This window comes from Trachypithecus francoisi, unplaced genomic scaffold (assembly GCF_009764315.1).
Source record: "Trachypithecus francoisi isolate TF-2019V2 unplaced genomic scaffold, Tfra_2.0 Lachesis_group11, whole genome shotgun sequence".
Lineage (NCBI taxonomy): Eukaryota > Metazoa > Chordata > Mammalia > Primates > Cercopithecidae > Trachypithecus > Trachypithecus francoisi.
Window position 1 is genome coordinate 85690953 of NW_022681456.1, and position 24038 is coordinate 85714990.

The 24038-nt window shown below is 43.3% G+C and overlaps 1 protein-coding gene across 2 annotated transcripts in view; it reads left to right on the forward strand.

The window, feature by feature from the left end:
* CCNT1 (cyclin T1) overlaps positions 1 to 24038 on the forward strand; it is a 36699-nt gene that overhangs the window by 1624 nt on the left and 11037 nt on the right. For both annotated transcript variants that reach the window (XR_004439929.1, XM_033222249.1), the window contains exons 2-5: positions 2374 to 2455; positions 13871 to 13999; positions 22142 to 22202; positions 23057 to 23119. Coding sequence is in view for 1 of the 2 variants with exons in the window: in XM_033222249.1 (XP_033078140.1) it covers positions 2374 to 2455; positions 13871 to 13999; positions 22142 to 22202; positions 23057 to 23119 (335 nt within the window). In the remaining variant the exon portion in view is untranslated. The remainder of the gene's footprint in view (positions 1 to 2373; positions 2456 to 13870; positions 14000 to 22141; positions 22203 to 23056; positions 23120 to 24038) is intronic.

The window sequence follows — 24038 nt, forward strand, 5'->3', positions numbered from 1 at the left end:
GAGCCGAGATCGCGCCTCTGCTCTCCAGCTTGGGCAACAATAGTGAAACTCCGTCTCAGAAAAAAAAAATTAAAAAAAAATGAGGTATCCTCTCCCACATATTTTTGTTTGTCAGGAAATACACTTATTTTGTGGTGGAGAAAACTAGTATAGTTTTAAAGTTCTTTCCACTCTGTGTGTGAAAATTTTCTTGGGTGCAGCTTCTATTTAAATGTGTGGCTGACAGTAATGTTTGTATCTTAAGGGTGTGTTCATCTCAAAATGGGTGTCTTTTGTCGCCAGTTTGTTTCCTGCTGATGTCCAGGTGTGTTTCCTAAGCATCCTGTCAGTATGGAGTAAATCTTTTTGTTCGAAATTCTATTTCAGCGTATCCTTAAAACGCTTTTCTTTTTGTATGTGTGTTGTCATTAAGGTTGTCAGCCAGGCGCGGTGGCTCGCACCTGTAATACCAGCACTTTGGGAGGCCCCGGCATGTCGATCACTTGAGGCCAGGAGTTCAAGACCAGCCTGGCCATAATGGTGAAACCCCGTCCCTACTAAAAATACAAAAATTAGTCATGTTTGGTGATGGGTGCCTATAATCTCGGCAACTGGGGAAGCTGAGGCAGGAGAATCGCTTGAATTTGGGAGGCAGAGGTTTCAGTGAGCCAAGATGGTGCCAGTGCACTCCATCCTGGGTGACAGAGCGAGACTCTGCCCCCTCAAAAAAAGGGTGTTGTAATTTGGGACTGCATCATCTCTCTACCCCATATTGTCTGCTGAAGTTTTTAGAAGTAAGGCATTTACAAGTTTTTTCTTCTTCAGTTAATGAATTATCAGATCATTTCAGATGTTTCCTGTCCCGTGGATCACCACATGAGAAGGCTTGGTTGCCAGAGAGAAGTGGAACTGAAAATAATTTAGGCCGGGTGTGGTGACTCACGCCTGTAATCCCAGCACTTTGGGAGACTGAGGCGGGCGGATCACTTGAGGTCAGGAGTTCGACACCAGCGTGGCCAACAAGGTGAAACCCCATCTCTACTAAAAATACAAAAATTAGCCAGGCATGGTGGCCAGTCCGTAGTCCCAGCTACTTGGGAGGCTGAGGCAGGAGAATTGCTTGATCCCAGGAGGCGAAGGTTTCAGTGAGCTGAGGTTGTGCCACTGCACTCAGCCTGGGCGACAGAACGAAACTCCGTCTGAAAAAAAAAAAAAAGAAAATAGTTGATGGAGTTTAACAGGTGAGAGAGGTAGTGGAGACATACCTATGGGTCAGATCAGGGTGGGCGCTGTAAATCATATTAGATTATAGATACCTGCCACCATGCCTGGCTAATTTTTGTGTTTTTAGTCAAGGAGGGGTTTCGCCATGTTGCCCAAACTGGTTTCAAACTCCTGACCTCAGGTGATCCACTTGCCTCTGCCTCTACCCAAAGCCCTAGGATTACAGGTGTGAACCACCGTGCCCAGCCAGGCCTTATAAATTGTTTTTTTTTTTTTTGGAGATGCAGTTTTGTTCTTGTTGCCCAGGCTGGAGTGCAATGGCATGATCCTTGCTCTCCACAACCTCCGCCTCCCAGTTCAAGCGAGTCTCCTGCCTCAGCCTCCGGAGTAGCTGGGATTACAGGCATGCCCCACCACGCCCAGCTAATTTTGTATTTTTAGTAGAGACGCGATTTCTCCGTGTTGGTCAGGCTGGTCTCGAACTCCCGACCTCAGGTGACCTGCACCCCCTTCGGCTTCCCAAAGTGTTGAGATTACAGGAGCGAGCCACCGCACCTGGCCACTTTATATAGTTTTTTTTTTTTTTTTTTTTGAGACGGAGTCTCACTCTGTCGGCGGGGCTGGAGTGCAGTGGCCGGATCCCAGCTCACTGCAAGCTCCGCCTCCTGGGTTCACGCCATTCTCCTGCCTCAGCCTCCCGAGTAGCTGGGACTACAGGCGCCCGCCACCGCGCCCGGCTAGTTTTTTGCATTTTTTAGTAGAGACGGGGTTTCACAGTGTTAGCCAGGATGGTCTCGATCTCCTGACCTCGTGATCCGCCCGTCTCGGCCTCCCAAAGTGCTGGGATTACAGGCTTGAGCCACCGCGCCCGGCCTATATAGTTTTTTAAAAACTCTGTCTAGATCCATGCATCCTGATATGTTTGTTTATTCATTCAGTACATTTATATTAAATATTTGTTATGTGTAAGCCATTGTAATAAGTGTCAGTTGGCAATTAGTAATTTGGTGAAAGAAAACAAACATATTCTTTGATTTGGAGAGATAAGTATGATTTTCATTTAGTAGCATCTACTTGCTTGGCCATTTCATCCTTTTGGGAGGGAGATAGAGGTTATCTTTTCCAGAATTATACCTGCCTGTTTTTTGGATCTTAACTTGAACTCTTCAGCTCACAATTGACTATCAACACTGCTATAGTATACATGCATCGATTCTACATGATTCAGTCCTTCACACAGTTTCCTGGAAATGTAAGTATAATTTTTTTTTTTTTTAATGGTGTAATCCTTTTGTGATTGATTCCAACTACCTATTCCATTTGTGGTTGGTCTTTGCTACTGAACTGTGACTTGAACTTTAGAATTTAGGGTTGATCACTTTCATTATGTGCTGTGTTGCTGTTCTGAATCCAGCTTTTCAGTTTTCCTGTTAAGTATCTACTTGTCTATTGGATTTAGTACATCCATGTCGATTCTGTAAAGTAGATTAGGCCCGGTGCAGTGGCTCACAACTGTAATCCCACACTTTGAGAGATGGAGATGGGAGGATCACTTGAGCCCAGGAGTTCAAAACCAGCCTGGGCAACATAATGAGACCTCATTTCTACAAAATATCAAAACAAAAACAAAAACCAAGTAGCTGGGTGTGGTGGTATGCATCTGTGGTCTCAGCTACTCCAGAGGCTGGCAAGAGGATTGCTTGAACTCAGGGAGTTGAGGATGCAGTGAGCCAAGATCGAGTCACTGCACTCCAGTCTGGGCATCAGAGTGAGACCCTGTCCGCAAAAAATCCCCCCAAAAACAGATTATCAGACATCTAAAGTCAACATTTTGAGGTTGGAGGAGTAACATTAAAGGGGAAATCATGTGTAATTTAGGTATAGCTTTCTTTTTCTTGCTGGGGCAGGGAGACAGGCAGGGTCTTGCCCTGTTGTCCATGGTGGAGTGCAGTGGTTTGATTACAGTTCATTGCAGCCTTAACCTTCTGGTCTCAAGCAGTCCTCCTGCCTTAGCCTCCCAAGTAACTGGGACCACAGGCCTGCCACCATCCCTGGCAATTAAAAAAATTTTTTTTGTGGAGATGGGGTCTCCCTATCCCTATGTTGCCCAGCCTGGTCTCAAATTCCAGGGCTCAAGGGATCCTTCCGCCTCCGCCTTCTAAAATGTTGGGATTACAGGCATAAGCCGCCATTCCTGGTGTTAATTTTGAAGTAGTTTATAAAATATGGTCACAGCAGAAGAAGTAAATGTAAGTTACTTAGATTTTCCAAAAGCCTTTGATAAAATTGCAGTCAGCAGTTGGAGGGGAAGGTACATTATGTAATAATAACTGGGAAAATGACTTTTAAGAACATGAAAAATAGGTTATGCATGGTGTCTCATTCTTATGTATAATCACAGCACTTTGGGAGGTCCAGGTGGGAGGATTGATTGAGCCCAGGAGTTTGAGACCAGCCTGGGCAACATGGTGAGACCCTGTTTCTACAAAAAAAAAAAAAAAAAAGAAAAAGGTAAAAAAAATTTTTAAAAGAACATGAAGAATTAAATAATACTAATGAAGAAATTGTATTTTTTTGTACGGGATTATAAATAGTGATCTTTTCAGTGTTGCTATTTGAAATGGTCCTATTTAACATTATTATAAATGACTTGGAAGTGAATGCATAGTGATATCCCAGTTCTAGGAAGGACTATATTTACTTAATAGAATGCTAAGGTAATAGGGATAAACTTGAGTACTTCATATGCATTGATTTTTTTTTTTTGAGATGGAGTTTCGCTCTTGTTGACCAGGATGGAGTGCAATGGCATGATCTCAGCTCATTGTAACATCCGCCTTGCAGATTCAAGCAATCCTCTTTCCTCAGCCTCCCAAGTAGCTGGGATTACAGGCATGTGCCACCACACTTGGCTAATTTTTTTTTTTTTTTTTTTTTGAGACGGAGTCTCGCTCTGTCGCCCAGGCTGGAGTGCAGTGGCCGGATCTCAGCTCACTGCAAGCTCTGCCTCCTGGATTTATGCCATTCTCCTGCCTCAGCCTCCCGAGTACCTGGGACTACAGGCACCCGCCACCTCGCCCGGCTAGTTTCTTGTATTTTTTAGTAGAGACGGGGTTTCACCGTGTTAGCCAGGATGGTCTTGATCTCCTGACCTCGTGATCCACCCGTCTCGGCCTCCCAAAGTGCTGGGATTACAGGCTTGAGCCACCGCGCCCGGCCTTGGCTAATTTTTGTATTTTTAATAGAGACAAGGTTTCACCATGTTGGTTAGGCTGATTTTCAACTCCTGACCTCAGGTGATCTGCCTGCCTCGGCCTCCCAAAGTGTTGAGATTACAGGTGTGAGCCACCGTACGGGCTATATAGTTTATATGGATTTGTGAGTCAAATATGCCACTCCGAGACGGAGTCTTGCTCAGTTCCCCAGGCTGGAGTGTGGTGGCGCGATCTCGGCTCACTGCAAGCCCCGCCTCCTGGGTTCACGCCCTTCTCCTGCCTCAGCCTGCCGAGTAGCTGGGACTACAGGCGTCCGCCATTACGCCCAGCTAATTTTTTTGTATTTTTAGTAGAGACGGGGTTTCACCGTGTTAGCCAGGATGGTCTGGATCTCCTGACCTCGTGATCCGCCCGTCTCGGCCTCCCAAAGTGCTGGGATTACAGGCGTGAGACACCGCGCCCGGCCGCTTTTTTTTTTTTTTAAGACAAAGTTGTCCTGTCGGGTGCAGTGGTTTACGCCTATAATCCCAGAACTTTGGGAGGCCGAGGTGAGCGGATCACCTGAGGTAGGGAGTTTGAGACCAGCCTGACCAACATGGAGAAACCCCATCTCTGCTAAAACAAAAATTAGCCAGGCATGGTATCTCATGTCTGTAATCCCAGCTACTCAGGAGGCTGAGGCACTCACTTGAACTGGGGAGGCCGAGGTTGTGGTGAGCTGAGATTGCTATTGCACTCCAGCCTAGGCGACAAGGGCAAACCTCTGTCTCAAAAAGAAAAATGTTATGCCTTTGAGAATGCTTATTTCATATCCTTAGAATGGTGGGTTTTCAGATTTTTTGTAATTTTTTTAATGCTGTAGAAAGAGAGTCTATGAAGCTAGACATAGCTCCTGAAATGTAAGAAACTGGCAGAAAAAGTATTGGGAGTAATTGCACAGGAAACTTTTTGGATTTGTGAACTAAGGTTTTTGCTAATGATCCACCCTGGCTGGCTTTCTTCTGCCCTTAGCCCCTGTACCTCTAGTTATGCCCTGGAGCCTTGCTCTGGCTTTGATTGCAGGGAGTATACCCTTCTTTTTTTTTTTTTTTGAGACGGAGTCTCACTCTGTCCACCAGGCTGGAGTGCAGTGGCGCGATCTCGGCTCACTGCAAGCTCTGCCTCCTGGGTTCACGCCATTCCCCTGCCTCAGCCTCCCTAGTAGCTGGGACTACAGGCGCCCGCCACTGTGCCCGGCTAATTTTTTGTATTTTTGGTAGAGACGGGGTTTCACTGTGGTCTCGATCTCCTGACCTTGCGATCCGCCCGCCTCGGCCTCCCAAAGTGCTGGGATTACAGGCGTGAGCCACCGCGCCCGGCCTACCCTTATTAAGAGAGAGAGAAGCCTGTTAGCATTTAACGAGGCTATCTGATAACACCAGAGTAGAAGGTAGTGAGTAGTTACAAAGTGAAATTTGAAGAGGAAATTCCTAGCTGTTTTGCCAATTCTGAAAGTTTTCTATACTTCCCTTTTATTATGATAAAGACTTGAAATCTGGGGTGAAGTAAATATCAAATCGAAAAAATGTACACTCTTCATGTATAGGTTAATATATATTTTCCCCTGCTTTTATTATTTATTTATTTATTTATTTATTTTTGAGACAGTCTCGCTCTGTCACCCAGGCTGGAGTGCAGTGGCGTTATCTCAGCTCACTGCAACCTCCACCTGCCAGGTTCAAGCGATTCTCCTGTCTCAACCTCGTAAGTAACTAGGACTACAGGTACCCGCCACCACACCTGGCTAATTTTTGTATTTTTAGTAGAGACGGGGTTTTGCTATGTTGGCCAGGCTTGTCTCAAACTGCTGACCTTGTGATCTGCCCGCCTCATCCTCCCAGAGTGCTGGGATTACAGATGTGAGCCACCGTGCCTAGCCTTGTATTTTAAATTATATCTTTTTTTTTTTTTTTGGAGACCTGGAGTCTCGCTCTTTCCCCCAGGCTGGATTGCAGTGGCATGATCTCGGCTCACTGCAACCTCCGCCTCCTGGGTTCAAGCAATTCTTCTGCCTCAGCCTCCCAAGTAGCTGGGATTACAGGCGCCTGCCCCCACACCCGGCTAATTTTTGTATTTTTAGTAGAGACGGGGTTTCACCATCTTGGCCAGCGTGGTCTTGAATTCCTGACCTCATAATCCACCCGCCTTGGCTACCAAGTGCTGGAATTATAGCCATGAGCCATCGTGCCAGGCCATATCTTTATTTCTTTTCTTTTTTTTTTTGAGATGGGGTCTAGCTCTGTCCCCAGGCTGGAGTGTAGTGGCCCGATCTCGGCTCACTGCAAGCTCCACCTCCCGGGTTCACGCCATTCTCCTGCTTCAGCCTCCCGAATAGCTGGGACTACAGGTGCCTGCTACCACGCCTGGCTAATTTTGTTTGTATTTTTAGTAGAGATGGGGTTTCGCCATGTTAGCCAGGATGGTCTTGATCTCCTGACCTTGTGATCCTCCTGCCTCAGCCTCCCAAAGTGCTAGGATTACATGTGTTAAGCTTAACAAGGACAGAGATTCCCTTTTTTGTGTATTCTCTAAAGCAACTTCAGTAAACTTATTGAATGAATGGATGATCTGGTAATTACCCAATATAGAGAGAGTCTTTCAACCTTTTTTTTTTTTTTGAGATGGAGTCTCGCTCTTTTGCCCAGGCTGGAGTGCAGTGGTGCAATCTCGGCTCACTGCAAGCTCTGCCCCGTGGGTTCACACCATTCTCCTGCCTCAGCCTCCTGAGTGGCTGGGACTACAGGCGCCTACCACCGTGCCTGACTAATTTTTTGTATTTTTAGTAGAGATGGGGTTTCACCATATTAGCCAGGATGGTCTCGATCTCCTGAGCTTGCGATCCTCCCGTCTCGGCCTCCCAAAGTGCTGGGATTACAGGCCTGAGCCACTGCGCCCAGCCTCAAACATTTTATATATATTTATTTTTTAGAGACAGGAGATCTTGCTCTGTTGCCCAGTCTGGTTTCAAATTCCTGGCCTCAAGCTGTTCTCCCACCTCAGTCTCCCAAAGTGCTGGGATTGCAGGCATGGGCCACTGCACCTGGTTAGTATAGGGATATTCTTTTGAATGTCATGACCTTTTTCAAAATCCATTGATTAATATGAAGTTGTTGATCCTTTTTAGAGGATTGATTTTAGGCACATTTTGGAATCAACATTCTAGATTTAATATCATATTTTAACATGCTAATTCTAAATTTAGCTGTGATGAATCCAAATTTAAATGTGAGAGGACTTAATACATTAAGTGTGGTCTAATAATAAATGTGGCATTGATATGTCATATATCCTGTCAGGTTGTCAGGCATTTGTGTGTGTATGTATGTGTGTGTGTTTCTTGTTACAAAGGTATAGGCTGGGTGCGGTGACTCAGGCCTGTAATCCTAGCACTTTGGGAGGCCGAGTTGGGTGGATCATTTGAGGTCAGGAGTCGAGACCATCCTGGCCAACGTGGTGAAACCCCGTTTCTATTAAAAACGCAAAAATCAGCTGGGCATGGTGGCATGCGCCTGTGTTCCCAGCTACTCACTCGGAAGGCTGAAGCAGGAGAATCGCTTGAACCCAGGAGATGGAGGTTGCAGTGAGCTGAGATCACATCATTGCACTCCAGCTTGGGCGACACAGCGAGACTCCCATCTCCAAAAAAAAAAAAACCCCAAAAGTATTATAATAAATTCCCATGGTAAAAATTAAGACAGTACAGAAATATATGTGGAAAGTGAAAACTACTCTGTAATCCCACCCAGAGATAACCATTGATAAAGGTTTTGTATATAGTGGCCCAGACATTTTTCTGTGCACATAAACTAGCATTTATGTATTTCTATTAAAAAATCACATCTTACTATGCTACTGTTGCACAGCTTGCCTTTATCACTTAACAGTATGTATCGAGGCTGGGCGCGGTGGCTCAAGCCTGTAATCCCAGCACTTTGGGAGGCCGAGACGGGCGGATCACAAGGTCAGGAGATCGAGACCATCCTGGCGAACACAGTGAAACCCCGTCTCTACTAAATATACAAAAAACTAGCCGGGCGAGGTGGCGGGCGCCTGTAGTCCCAGCTACTTGGGAGGCTGAGGCAGGAGAATGGCGGGAACCCGGGAGACGGAGCTTGCAGTGAGCTGAGATCCGCCCACTGCACTCCAGCCTGGGCGACAGAGCAAGACTCCGCCTCAAAAAAAAAAAAAAAAAAAAAAAAAAAAAAAAAAACAGTATGTATCGGACATCTTTCCATATTTCTCGTTATTATTATGTTTTGGATTTCTTACTATTTGAAATTGCCACATGGTATCTGTGTAGTTACTGTAGGTTATTTAACCAGTTCTTTGTTGATAGCTATTTGGGTTGTTCTAGTTTATTATATTGTATGTTATGTTTCATGGGATAGTCTTGTGTGCATATATATAGTGCACTTTTTTTTTTTTTTTTTTTTTTTGAGGCGGAGTCTCGCTCTGTCTCCCGGACTGGAGTGCAGTGGCCGGATCTCAGCTCACTGCAAGCTCCGCCTCCCGGGTTTACGCCATTCTCCTGCCTCAGCCTCCCGAGTAGCTGGGACTACAGGCGCCCGCCACCTCGCCCAGCTAGTTTTTTGTATTTTTAGTAGAGACGGGGTTTCACCGTGTTAGCCAGATGGTCTCGATCTCCTGACCTCGTGATCCACCCGTCTCGGCCTCCCAAAGTGCTGGGATTACAGGCTTGAGCCACCGCGCCCGGCCTTTTTTTTTTTTTTTGTTTTTTTTTGTTTTGAGACGGAGTCTTGCTCTGCCACCCAGGCTGGAGTGCAGTGGCCGGATCTCAGCTCACTGCAAGCTCCGCCTCCCGGGTTTACGCCATTCTCCTGCCTCAGCCTCCCGAGTAGCTGGGACTACAGGCGCCCGCCTCGTCGCCCGGCTAGTTTTTTGTATTTTTCAGTAGAGACAGGGTTTCACCGTATTAGCCAGGATGGTCTCGATCTCCTGACCTCGTGATCCGCCCGTCTCGGCCTCCCAAAGTGCTGGGATTACAGGCTTGAGCCACCGCGCCCGGCCTATAGTGCACTTATATAAGCATTTTAATGTAAGTTCCTATAGGTGGAATTGCTGTGCCCCAAGTATATATAAAAATTTTTGTAGTGTCAGTTTGCCCTACGAAAGATTATACATTATACATTGTTTCCAGCACTATAGGTGAGGGTCCTTTTCTTTCCACCTTAACAAACAACACATATTCATTACTTTAAGAAACATTCATTGAGTTCTTTTTTTTTTTTTTTTTTTTTTTTTTTTTTTTGAGACAGAGTCTCCTCTGTTGCCCAGGAGTGCAGTGGTGCCGTAATTGAGTTTAGTTTTATTTTGGTTTTATTAGTTTATGCTAAACCTTAGTATAGTCTTTGACTTGTCCTTTTCCCCTTTGTTCAGTTAGTTATAGTCCCCCCACCCCAAGATAGGGTTTTACTCTGTCACCTAGGCCAGGCTAGAGTGCAGTGGTGCAGTCATATCTCACTGCAGCCTCCATCTGCTGGGCTCAAGTGATCCTCCCGCCTTACCAGGACTATAGTGCCACCAGGCCCAGTGAATTTTCCTTTTGATTTTTTGTAGAGATGAGGTCTTGCTATGTTGCTTAGGCTTGAGCTCAAGGGATCCTCCTGCCTCGGCCTCCCAAAGTGCTAGGATTACAGGCAAGAGTCTGCTCCCAGCCTATAAAGTCTTGCTAATTTTATAATGTTACCATTTTTTTCCTCTCCTTATAAATATATACTTTTTGTTTTGTTTTGTTTTGTTTTGAGATGGAGTCTCGCTCTGTCACCCAGGCTGGAGTGTAGTGGCGTGATCTTGGCTCACTGCAAGCTCTGCTTCCTGGGTTCATGCCATTCTCCTGCCTCAGCCTCCCAAGTAGCTGGGACTACAGGCACCTGCCACCACGCCCGGCTAATTTTTTGTATTTTTAGTAGAGACAGGGTTTCACCATGTTAGCAAGGATGGTCTCAATCTCCTGACCTCGTGATCCGCCCGTCTCGGCCTCCCAAAGTGCTGGGATTACAGGCGTGAGCCACTGAGCCCTCCCCAAATATATACTTTTAAAATTATCATAAAATTGGAAGAGGACAGGAAATAGAGATAATCCTGTTAACATTTTAGAGTATATCCCATTATAATTTTTTCTTTGTGTGCAAATACATGTACATATATTTAGTGCAGCCCTATTAGTTTTACAAAGTGATGCCTGTGTTTCTTTTTTCTTTGTTTCTACTGCTATTGTCTACTCTAAACTTTTTTTTTTTTTTGAGACAGAGTCTTGCTCTGTGGCCCAGGTTGGAGTGCAATGGTGTGATCTTGGCTCACTGCAACCTCTGCCTCCTGGGTTCAAGCGATTCTCCTGCCTCAGCCTCCCAAGTAGCTGGGACCACAGGCGTGCACCACCACTCCTGGCTAATTTTTGTAATTTTAGTAGAGATGGGCTTTTACCATGTTGGCCAGCCTGTTCTTGAACTCCTGACCTCAGGTGATCTGCCCACCTCGGCCTCCCAAAGTGCTGGGATTACAGGCATCAGCCACCATGCCCAGCCTACTCTAAACTTTTTAAAATCATTTTTTCTATATTTTAAAATAATTTTTAAAAAACAGAGACAGGGTCTCACAGTGTTGCCCAGGCTGATCTCGAACTTTGAGCTCAAGTGATTCTCCTGCTTTGGCCTCCCAAAGTACTCTAAACTTTATGTCCTAATGCCTAAATTATTATTTAAGTTAACTTTCATTTTATTTTTTGAGACAGTATTGCTCTGTTGCCCAGGCTGGAGTACAATGGCATGATATTGGCTTACTTGAACGCCTGCCTCCTGGGTTCAGGCAGTTTTCTCCAGTAAGTGGGACTACCCTACTAGAAGACTCCCTAGTGGTGGTGTGTGTCACTATGCCTGGCTAATTTTTGTGTTTTTAGTAGAGACAGGGTTTCACCATGTTGGCTAGGCTGGTCTTGCATTCCTGACTTCAAGTGATCCGCCGCCTCAACCTCCCAAAATGCTGGGATTACAGGCGCGAGCCGCAACACGCAGCCTGAATTACCTTTTAATGTATCCCATCCTTTTCTCCTAGTTCTACCTAGCACCAGATTACTCCTTCTAAATATTACTGTGTTTTAAAAAATTTATTTTTATTAATTATCATATGTGCATAATAGTTACATGCATTTATCATAAACATTTTTTTTTTTTTTTTTTTTTTTTTTTTTTTTTGAGGCGGAGTCTCGCTCTGTCGCCCAGGCTGGAGTGCAGTGGCCAGATCTCAGCTCACTGCAAGCTCCGCCTCCCGGGTTTACGCCATTCTCCTGCCTCAGCCTCCCGAGTAGCTGGGACTACAGGCGCCCGCCACGTCGCCCGGCTAGTTTTTGTATTTTTAGTAGAGACGGGGTTTCATGGTGTTAGCCAGGATGGTCTCGATCTCCTGACCTCGTGATCCGCCCGTCTCGGCCTCCCAAAGTGCTGGGATTACAGGCTTGAGCCACCGCGCCCGGCCCATAAACATTTTTTAAACTATGTTTTTCAAAATCTTTAGTGTCACTCTTGTTAAGAATCTTGGCTGGGTGAGGTGACTCACACCTGTAATCCTAGGAGTTTGGGAGGCAGAGACAGGAGAATCACTTGAGCCCAGGAGTTTGAGCAGCCTGGACAATGTAGGGCAACCCCATCTCTATTAAAAATAAAAATAAATTAACTGGATGTGGTAGCGTGTGCCTGTGATCCTAGCTACTTTAAAGGCTGAGATGGGAATATCTCAACCTTCCACAGGTTGAGTGGAACTGTGATTACGACACCACTGCACTGCAGTTGGGTGACAGAGTGAGATGCTGTCTCAAAAAAAAAAAAAAAAAAGAAAAAAAAATTTTGTGTTCCACATCTGATTATCTAATTTATTTAACTACTCAGTTTAGTGTTGAAAATGTGCTTTATGCCGGGCGGGGTGGCTCAAGCCTGTAATCCCAGCACTTTGGGAGGCCGAGACGGGCGGATCACGAGGTCAGGAGATCGAGACCATCCTGGCTAACACGGTGAAACCCCATCTCTACTAAAAAATACAAAAAACTAGCCGGGCGAGGTGGCGGGCGCCTGTAGTCCCAGCTACTTGGGAGGCTGAGGCAGGAGAATGGCGTAAACCCGGGAGGCGGAGCTTGCAGTGAGCTGAGATCCGGCCACTGCACTCCAGCCTGGGTGGCAGAGCGAGACTCCGTCTCAAAAAAAGAAAATGTGCTTTATGCCCGATCAAAATACCTTTGTTCATACCCATTTTTCTCTGATCCTGTTTTGTTTATCCTGAAGTCTGAGGAATATATATGTAGTATGCTTCCTATTCATCTGAAACAAATATGAAGGAAATGAATCACTATGTTTACTTAAAACTATTTTTTTTCATGTGTGTATGGAGATGGAGTCTTCTCACTGTGTTGCCCAGGCTGGTCTCGGACTCCTGGGCTCAAGTGATCCCCCGCCTCTGCTTCCCAGAGTGCTGAGATTATAGACTTTGAACCACTGTGCCTGGCCTAAAAAAATTTTGTTTTAAATTATTTTTGTCTCCTATGGTCTTGTCTGAAATGATTACTATGAGTTGAATTTGTGGAGAAAAACTTATTCTAAAAAAGTATGGCATAGGTGACATCAGAGTTATAAATAAGTATTAGAATATCAGTTCTAGTCAGTAAAATGAAATATATATTTAAATTCTGTAAAATTATTTATGTATTTCTTTGACTCCTGGTGAATTACAGCTCTTATCAAGTTTGTTATCTACTTGTGTATTGACTTCAATTTTTCCCTCTTAATGCTTTCTATAAATAATGCCTTGCATATAATGCCATGCTTTGTGTTTTTGAAAGATTTGATATGTATAAGTAATTGAGATACAATTCACATACAATTAAATTCATTTGTTTAAATTATATAGTTCACTGGTTTTTAGTATATGCACAAAACTGTGCAACCATCAACACAATCTAATTCCAGAACATTTATATCACCCCTTACCTATTAGCAGTTATTCCTGTACTCCCCTCCCCCCAGCTCCTGGCAACCACTAAACTTTTTCTCTATATGGATTTGTGTATTCTGGACATTTCAATTTACTCCTTAAAAGATGTATTGAGTGATTTGATACAAACTTAATAAAGAATCTCATTTTAAATAGAAAACTGTCTGTTTACATCTAGTAGCTTTTCCCATAGATAGCTTTTAATGAGAGTTTGTCAAATAATTGGTGTTTAGAAGTGGACATGGATTAATGGGTAGGAGAGGGGAAGATGATAGAAGCTGGGGGGAAAGGGTAAAGAGGTGACAAAGTCGAGGCAAGTAAATAACTTGATTTGAGACTTAGCTCCTCTTTGGATCTATCTTGATCTATAAATGAATAAATTGGTAATAAATATGATTTATTTTCTCTCCATTCAGTCTGTGGCTCCAGCAGCCTTATTTCTAGCAGCTAAAGTGGAGGAGCAGCCCAAAAAATTGGAACATGTCATCAAGGTAGCACATACTTGTCTCCATCCTCAGGAATCCCTTCCTGATACTAGAAGTGAGGTAGGAGATTAATTACACATCTGTTTTTCTTAATTTTTTTTTCTTTTTTTTTACCCTACTCCCAAGCATGCCAGGATCTTTATGTATTTCGATGCAACTTAATTTTATAACTTTGATTTATTGAAGTTTGGATTGGGGTTATTAAAAGAACTTTTTAGTGTTTGTGTTTTCCTTAACAGTAAAAATTCAGGCTGCGTATGGTGGCCCACACCTGTAATCCTAGCACCTTGGGAGGGTAAGGTGGGAGAATCACTTTAGGCCAGAAGTTCAAGACCAGCCTGGACAACATAGCAAGACGCTGTCTCTATGGAAAAAAAAAAAAAAAAAGCCAGATGTAGTGGCTCATGCCTGTAATCCCAACACTTTGGGAGACTGAGGCAGGAGAATTGCTTGAGTCCAGTTCAAGACCAGCTCTGGCAACAAAGTGAAACCCCCTTTTTACAAAAAAAGAAAAAAAGAAAAAAACTGGGCATGCCGGCTCACATCTTTAGTCCCAGCTACTTGGGAGACTGAGGTGGGAGGGTTGCTTGAGCATGGGATATTGAGGCTGCAGTGAGCCATGATCATACCACTGCAGGCAACAGTGCCAGGACTCTGTCTGAAAAACAAAACAAAACATAAATTTTATGGCAAAAGTTGTGTATTTGTTGCAGTAAAATTTGAAAATACAGAAAAATGAAGAAGAAAATATCTCTCAGATAAATTCTAGACCAATGGTCCCAGACCTTTTTTGGCACCCGGGACTGGTTTCATGGGAGACAGATTTTACACGGACAGAGGGTGGGGTTGGAGATGGTTTTGGGATGATTCAAGCACATTACATTTATTGTTCACTTTATTTCTGTTATTATTATATTGTTATACACAAATAATTATATAACTCACCATAATGTAGAATCAGTGGGAGCCCTGAGCGTTTCTCTCTCTCTCTCTTTTTTTTTTTTTTTGAGACGGAGTCTCACTTTTGTCACCAGGCTGGAGTGCAGTGGCGCGATCGCGGCTCACTGCAACCTCCACCTCCCGGGTTCAAGTGATTCTGCTGCCTCAGCCTCCCGAGTAGGTGGGACTACAGGTGCACGCCACCACACCTAGCTAATTTTTGTATTTTTAGTAGAGACGGGGTTTCATCATGTTGGCCAGGATGGTCTCGATCTCTTGACCTTGTGATCTGCCTGCCTCAGCCTCCCAAAGTGCTGGAATTACAGGCGTGAGCCGCTACGCCCGGCTATCCTGAGCTTCTTTTCCTGCAACTAGATGGTCCCATCTAGGGGTGATGGGAGACAGTGACAGATGATCAGGCATTAGATTCTCATAAAAAGCAGTAAATCAGATCCCTTGCATGGGCAGTTCACCACAGGGTTCAAGCACTCCTATAAGAATCTAAAGCCATGGCTGATCAGACAAGAGGTGGAGCTCAGGTTGGGCAATGTGAATGATGGGGAGCGGCTGTAAATACAGATGAAGCTTCACTCACTCGTCTGCCGCTCAACTCCTGCTGTGCGGCTTAGTTCATAACAGGCCATGGACCCCCTGTTAGAGACACCTGAAGCACAGGTATACTAATGAACCACTGTTATTTGTGGTTTCTTTTGTATAAATAGCTATGTGTGCATGTATTTTGTCTCTGGTTTTGTTTTTGTTTGCTTACTATATCCCAAATGTTTTCCTCTGATGGATTCTCTACTTTTTAAAAATGTCTGGCTAGTATTTGATGACATATATGTGAATGTATGTAGTTTTAACCATTCTCCATTAAGAAGTCTATACAATTTATAGCTTTTCATCACTATAAATGTTATGAAAAATATTCTTTTTTTTTTTTTTGAGACAAGGTCTTGCTCTGTTGCCCTGGCTGGAGTCCAGTAGTGTGATCATGGCTCATTGTGGCCTCGACCTCCCGGGCTCAGTGATCCCCCCGACCTCAGCTTCCTGAGTAGCTGGGACTAGGTGTGTGCCGGGACTAGGTGTGTGCCACCATGCCCAGCTAGTTTTTGTAGAGATAGGGTTTTACCATGTTGCCCAGGCTGCTCTTGACATCCCGAGCTCAAGTAATCCACCCCTGTTGGCCTCCCAAGTGCTGGGATTACAGGCGTGAGCCACTGCACCTGGCTGAAAAATATTATTATAAATTTTTGTTATGGATCCTTAAATTAGTAGTGTCACTAGTTATTTCTTTAACTTTTTTTTTTTTTTTTCCCCGAGTTGAGAGTTTCGCTCTTGTTGCCCAGGCTGGAGTGCAATGGCATGATCTTGGCTCACCACAACCTCTTCTTCGCAGATTCAAGCGATTCTCCTGCCTCAGCCTCCCTAGTAGCTGGGATTACAGGCATGTGCCACCACGCCTGGCTAATTTTGTATTTTTAGTAGAGACGGGGTTTCTCCATGTTGGTCAGACTGGTCTTGAACTCCCGATCTCAGGTGATTCGCCCGCCCTGGCCTCGCAAAGTGCTGGGATTACAGGTGTGAGCCACTGCGCCTGGTCTATTTCTTTAACTTTTAAAGAAATTATAAAAATTACTTATGCTTATGATAAAAGAATTCAAACACTTAAGAAACATTTAAAGTTAAAGTTGGCCTTTTCTCCTAGGAAGATAGTGCCAATTACTGTTTGATATGTATTCTTCCAGATCTTTATCCTGCACATGTACACAGGACTTTTTTTGTTTTCTTCTATCCTTTTTTGACTTTGTTAAAGAAGGAAAGAAAGGGCTGGACATGGTGGCTCATACCTGTAATCCCAGCACATTGGGAGGCTGAGATGGGAGGATTGCTTGAGCCCAGGAGTTCAAGACCAGCTTGGGCAACATGGTAAAACTCCTTCTCTACCAAAAATACAGAAATCAGCTGGGCATGGTGGTGCATGACTGTGGTCCCAGTTACTCGGGAGGCTGAGGTGAGAGGATTGCTTGAGCCTGGGAGGCAGTGGTTGCAGTAAGCTGAGATGGCGCCATTACACTCTAGCCTTGGTGACAGAACCAAACTCTATCTCAAAAATAAAATAAGATGTAAATAAAATATATAAAATAAAATAGAAGGAAAACGCTCTCCTGCTTTTAGAAGTCAGTGATTGGGGAGTGATGATAAATTGAGAGGTCTGACACTTGTAAGCGATTGAAGAAAAATTATGTATCTGTGGTGAGACTAGATTATTTAAGCCTCTTCCAATGAATGTGCGGCTTGTCCTTTATGAAATAAATAAATGGAATAGTGTGTTTTCTTCTGATCATGTTGTAGAAAGATTTTTTTGGGTGGCAGGGGAGATTTTTGTTTGTTTTTAGTAATAGTCCTTCCTAATAATGTTTGCATAGCAGTGTCTTCATTTGTTTTTCTGTTTAAGCCATACCAGTAGCTCTTGTGGAAAGAGTGATTGCTCTGGACTTTGTTTAGGTTTGAGACTAGTAAATGCCATTGGTCTATAGAATTGAGTTAACAAAATTAAACAAAAATAAAATAATCCACACTTTTTTCTTCTCGAAAGTGTATTTATGTAACTTCTCACCTGAGTCTGCAGTTCTTGTGAGTTGGTTAGGGAGATGTTTTCTCCTCTATGTGGAAAGGAGAAACTAGTATAGTTTTAAGTCCTTATTGATATATTCAAATCATAAAGTTATGAAAAAGGGGATCCTGATCTAGACCCCAAGAGAGGGTTCTTGGGTTTCACGCAGGAAGGAGTTCAAGGTGCGTCACAGAGCGCAGTGAGAAGATAGTTGATTGAAAGCTATGCAGTTACAGAGTAGGGAGTCGTCAGAAAGCAGGAGAAGGAATGTTTCATCTTTGTTTTAAGCATTTCTTTTTTTTTTTTTTTAATTAAATTTTAGTTTTTGAGACAAAATCATACTCTTGTCGATCAGGCTGGAGTACAGTGGCACGATGGTGGCTCACTGTGTCCTTGACCTACCTGGGCTCAGTTGCTCCTCACACTTCAGCATGCCAAATAGTTGGGACTACAGGCACAGACCACCGTACCCCGCTAATTTTTCTATTTTTTGTAGAGACAAGATTTTGCCATGTTGCCCAGACTGGTCTCTACTCATGGGTTCAAGCTACCAGCCTGCCTCAGCCTCTCAAAGTGCTGAGATTACAGGTGTGAGCCACTGCGCCCAGCCTTTTAAGCATTTCTTATATAGGCGTCTTCTCTGTGTAAAAGCTAAGCTACATCTACATGCAGGTGGGTTGACATTGTGACAAAATGGATTATTTTGTTGATTTAAAGAAAACGATCTTTGGCATTTTAGTGTGTAAGCACATCAAAGCATAACTATACTTAAAAAGCATATATTTTGTGCTTTCAAGATACCTGGACATTTTGTTGTTGTAGGAGTTTGTTCTTGTAGGCATTATTAAACTACTTCCTTAGCTGCAAATGTCTTATGACCATGGATCATGACTTGCAAGGAATGTGGCTTGGTAGTTGTAAGATGAAGGTGATTTTTAAAATGATATTACCATGGCTATCTTGGGTTCCTGTTTCCCTAAGAGAAAGCTAACTGTAATTTAGGTCTTTTAACTACTGACCCAGGTCTCATTTTCTTAGAGCTCTAGACCAGTGTATTGTTGAATAGAAATATAGTGGGAGCCACATATTTAATTTAAAATTTTTAACTTTTCATTAAATTTCATTAAAATCCTAGTTTTTTAAAAAGAAAACTATATATATAATATATATTTAATGTATAAATGTATAATGCAATAGATATTTAACATAGATACATATATTTAATCCAGTATGTCTAATACATGGGCATTTTAGCATATAATCAATGTTAAAAAGTTATTAATGGGTTATTTTACTTTTTTTTTTTTTGAGAGACTCGTTCTATTGTGCAGGCTGGAGTGCAGTGGTGTGATCTCGGCTTATGGCAACCTCGGCCTCCCGGGTTCAAGTGATACTCGTGCCTCAGCTCCCAAAGTAGTTAGGACTATAGGTGTGCACCACCATGTCCAGCTAATTTTTTTTTTTTTTAAGATGGAGTCTTGCTTTGTCACCCAGGCTGGAGTGCAGTGGTGCAGTCTTGGCTCACTGCAATCTCCACCTTCTGGGTTCAAGTGATTCTCCTGCCTCAGTCTTCTGAGTTAGCTGGGACTACAGGCATGCACCACCATGCCCGGCTAATTTTTTTTGTATTTTTAGTAGAGGGGGGGTTTCACCATGTTGGTCAAGCTGGTCTTGAACTCCTGGGACCTCGTGATCTGCCCACCTTGGCCTCCCAAAGTGCTGGGATTACAGGTGTGAGCCACCGCGCCTGGCCTAATTTTTGTATTTTAGATAGAGACAGGGTCTTGCTATGTTGCCCAGACTGGTCTTGATCTCCTGGTGATCTGCCAACCTCGGCCTCTCAAAGGCTGGGATTATAGGCATGAGCCACCCTGCCCAGCTCTACTTTTTAAAATTTTTTAGACGGAGTTTCTCTCTTGTTGCCTAGGCTGGAGTGCAGTGGCGCAATTTTGGCTTACCGCAACCTCCCCCTTCCGGGTTCAAGCGATTTGCGTGCCTCAGCCTCCCAAATAGCTGGGATTACAGGCATGCGCCACAACGCCTGGCTAATTTTTTGTATTTTTAGTTGAGACGGGGGTCTCTCCATGTTGATCAGGCTCGTCTTGAACTCCCGACCTGAGGTGATCCACCTGCCTCGGCCTCCCAAAGTGCTGGGATTATAGGCATGAGCCACTGCATCCAGCCAGCTCTGTTTTTTTTGAGACAGAATCTCATTTTGTTGCCCAGGATAGAGTACAGTGGCAAGATTATAGCCTCCTGCAGCCTCATACACCTGGGCTCAGGTGATCATTTCACCTCAGCCTTCCAAGTAGCTAGGACTATAGCTGCATGTGACCACTCCCAGCTAATTTTTATTTTTTTGTAGAGATGGAGGTCTTACCATGTTTCCCGGGCTGATCTTGAACTCTTGACGTTCAAAGAATCCTCCCACACTGGCCTCCCTAAGTGTTAGAATTCCAGATGTGAGCAACCATGCCTCGCTACATTTTTTCTTTTTTCTTTTTTTGAGATGGAGTCTCGCTCTGTCGCCCAGGCTGGAGTGCAGTGGCACGATCTCAGCTCACTGCAACCTCTACCTCCTGGGTTCAAGCAATTCTCTGCCTCAGCCTCCTGAATAGCTGGGACTACTACCTGCGTTCACTCTATGAAACAGGCCAAGGTTCACACCCACCATCACACCCAGCTAGTTTATTTTATTTTATTTTTATTTTTAGTAGAGACAGGGTTTCACCATATTGGCCAGGCTGGTCTTGAACTCCTAACCTCATGATATAGCCGCTGCAGCCTCCCTAAGTTCTGGGATTAGAGGCATGAGCCACCACCGCACCTGGCCTGTTCTTTATTTTTTAACTGTCTAAAAAATCCAGTTTATTTTATGGTTATAGCACGTTTCAATTTAGACTAGCTACATTTCAAGTGATGAGTGGCTACATGGGGCTAGTGGCTGTAGCTTTGTCTGGCAAATTTTCTGAAAATCTGAGCGAATTTTCTTACTACCTTTTCCTTTGAACTCTTCTGCTGCTTTGTAGAAACCTAGCATGGACCCAAAGGGGAAGGTCTAATAGGAGCCAAATGTTTGATATCAATTAAATGCTTACAGTATTGTAGGAAGGTTCTGCAAATGTATTTTGGTGATGTTGAAAAATATATACTTTATGGCCAGGTGTGGTGGCTCACGCCTGTAATCCTAGCACTTTGGAAGGCTGAGGCAGGCGGATCACCTGAGGTCAGGGGTTCGAGACCAGCTTTGCCAATATGGTGAAACCCCGTCTCTACTAAGTATACAAAAATTAGCCGGGTGTGGTGGTGGGCGCCTGTAATCCCACCTACTCGGGAGACTGAGGCAGGAGAATTGCTTGAACCTGGGAGGCAGAATTTGCAGTGAGCCAAGGTCGTGCCACTGCACTCCAGCCTGAGTGGCAGAGTGAGACTTCCTCTCAAAAAAAAAGGCTGGTTGGCCGGGCGCGGTGGCTCAAGCCTGTAATCCCAGCACTTTGGGAGGCTGAGATGGGCGGATCACAAGGTCAGGAGATCGAGACCATCCTGGCTAACACGGTGAAACCCCGTCTCTACTAAAAATACAAAAAACTAGCCGGGCGAGGTGGCGGGCGCCTGTAGTCCCAGCTACTCCAGAGGCTGAGGCAGGAGAATGGCATGAACCCAGGAGGTGGAGCTTGCAGTGAACTGAGATCTGGCCACTGCACTCCAGCCCAGGCGACAGAGCAAGACTCTGTCTCAAAAAAAAAAAAAAAAAAAAAAAGGCTGGGTGCAGTGGCTCACGCCTGTAATCCCAGCACTTTGGAGGCCAAGGTGGGCGGATCACCTGAGGTTGGGAATTTGAGACCAGCCTGACCAACATGGAGAAACCCTATCTCTACTAAAGATACAAAATTAGCCGGGCGTGGTGGTGCATGCCTGTAATCCCAGCTACTCGGGAGGCTGAGGCAGGAGAATTGCTTGAACCCGGGAGGCGGAGGTTGCGGTGAGCCAAGATTGTCCCATTGCACTCCAGCCTGGGCAACAAGAGCGAAACTCCAACTCCAATATTGTCCCATTGCACTCCAACCTGGGCAACAAGAGCGAAACTCCAACTCCAACTCCAAAAAACAAAAAAAGAAAAGAAAAGGAAAAAATACATATTTTAAATTTTCTTATGTCTAAATCACAGAAACCATAAAACCTTAAATATTAGCCTGAAAATAAACCAAATGTATGGTGCTTTTCCTGTAGTTGTATCTGAAGTGTTATCTCTCAGCATACTACTTACTTATTTTTTAAAGAAAATCTGTACTGAATGGGCATAAGTGATAAAAATTGTGTTTCACAAAAAAATTAGTCGGGCGTGGTGGTGTGCTCCTGGAATCCCAGCTACTTGGGAGGCTGAGGCAGGGGAATTGCTTGACCCAGGGAGGTGGAGGTTGCAGTGAGCCAAGATCACGCCACTGCACTCTAGCCTGGGTGACAAAGGGAGACTGTCTCAAAAAAAAAATAAATAAATAAAAGATTGTACTTCAGTTCTTAACTCTACTTCCTAACTCCACCCATGTCTTCTATTGTTTTGGTTTCCCTGGAAGGGATTGTTAGAATTGTTTATACTTTATGTATTGTGCCTTCGTAGGGGATAATTTCTGTCTTCTCACTTTTAGGCTTATTTGCAACAAGTTCAAGATCTGGTCATTTTAGAAAGCATAATTTTGCAGACTTTAGGTAAGCTTATCTTCCTTTGAAACATTTTTTTAAATTATGCAATAAAATGATTTGATTTTAAATATTTGCTCAATAGGAAGAATATTTCTTGGGAAAGTTTTTGTAGTGTCCCTCTGTTTCCAGATTATAGAGGTTGTAGACCTGAGTTTAACCTTGGCCTGTTCCATAGAGTGAATGCAGGTAATACAGCTGACGTTTGAAACAGCAGTCAGTGGGGTATTATTTTTTTCATTCTAGGGTTCATTATTTACTTTTTGAGTTTTGGTGACTTTTACCCTCAAAAATTATAAAAACTATCTAAAGGATGTTTTTCCTTCCATGGATCGTTATGGGCTGTAACAGCATTTGTTTTTAAAATGGTAAGTAGTGTTTAGAACAGCAGAGTGAAAGTGGGGGAACTTAAGCTTTAGTGGTTGCATGGGCAACTCTGATGATACTGTGTTATTATCTGTTATTTTCATCACATAGGCTGCCTTTAAAAGTTTAGAAAATATGAAAATACAGATTTTGTTTTTCCTTGTTCTTTTGGGCTATCATTTTTCTCTTAGGTAGGGTAAGGTTTCATGAGTTGTATGTCAAAGTTATTGGTGTAGGTACAGTTTTTTTTGCACATATATATACATGATGAGTTCTTCAAAGTTTATTTCTCAAGTTAATTCTAGTTAACTTTTTTCTTAAAATACCTTCAAATTATATTTCATGGGACAATGATATTTTTCTGGTGGAATAAATTTCTATTAATATTTTAATGTGGAAACCAGTAAGGTATAATTCACAATCAGTTATCCTTGTAGAATAATTTGTAAAATGTAAACTTCTTAATAGTTTTTTAACCAATTACTTTTTCTTTTAAGGCTTTGAACTAACAATTGATCACCCACATACTCATGTAGTAAAGTGCACTCAACTTGTTCGAGGTAAGGAATCCCAACTTATGAAGACTATCTCAAATTGTTTTCTCATTTAGAGGTTGTGGTTTGTGGCGGACAATACATAACAGTTCTGCTTTGGCCAAATTTAAAGGCCTGCTTGGCTTAAATCACAATGAGTTGTTCTGACTTGATGTTTTTCTGTTGGGTTCTTACAAGTAATGTTAGATGATCTCTAGTTAAAGAGAGCTAACCTCTTGAGAATGTTTGTCAAAGTTGGGCAGGTTTTGAAGAGTTATTTAACAGCAATTTTAAGAAAGTCGTGAGGAGTGGATGATCTTATTTTAATTCTGGGGTTGATTAAAGGCCCCCTAGAGAATCATATAGAATTTATTTGGACTTTCCATGATTTACAATCCCTTGGAGAACTTTTCTTTTTAATTCTGATTTAACAATATTAGGTATAATTGAAAGAAACTCTCTTATTTAGTTTAAGTAGTATCAAGAATATCTGAACACTATTGTGCCTTTAAGTCCTTTTATGATTTTGTAGGCCAAACTGATAATTGGTCTTATTTTACATTTTACTAATATGTGTTTCATGTGAAAATCCCCAAATTTTCCCAAGTTCTTTATATTTGAAAGTATTAAAATGTTATATTGAACAAGGATAAGATTAGAGATGGATGTATGTTAATATTGAGAAGACTGTGTCCTAAGGAAGATAAAAATTTGCTTTGTCACCCAGAATGGTTTGTTTTGGAAGAAGTTAAATTTTTTCATTGTAATATATTACATTATTTGATGATTTGAGGATTAAATCACAGGCTACTCAATTAAAAACTTTTTTTTTTGAGACGGAGTTTTGCTCTTGTTGCCCACGCTGGAGTGCAGTGGGACAATCTCGGCTCACCTCAACCTCTGCCTCCCGGGTTCAAGCAATTCTCCTGCCTCAGCCTCCCGAGTA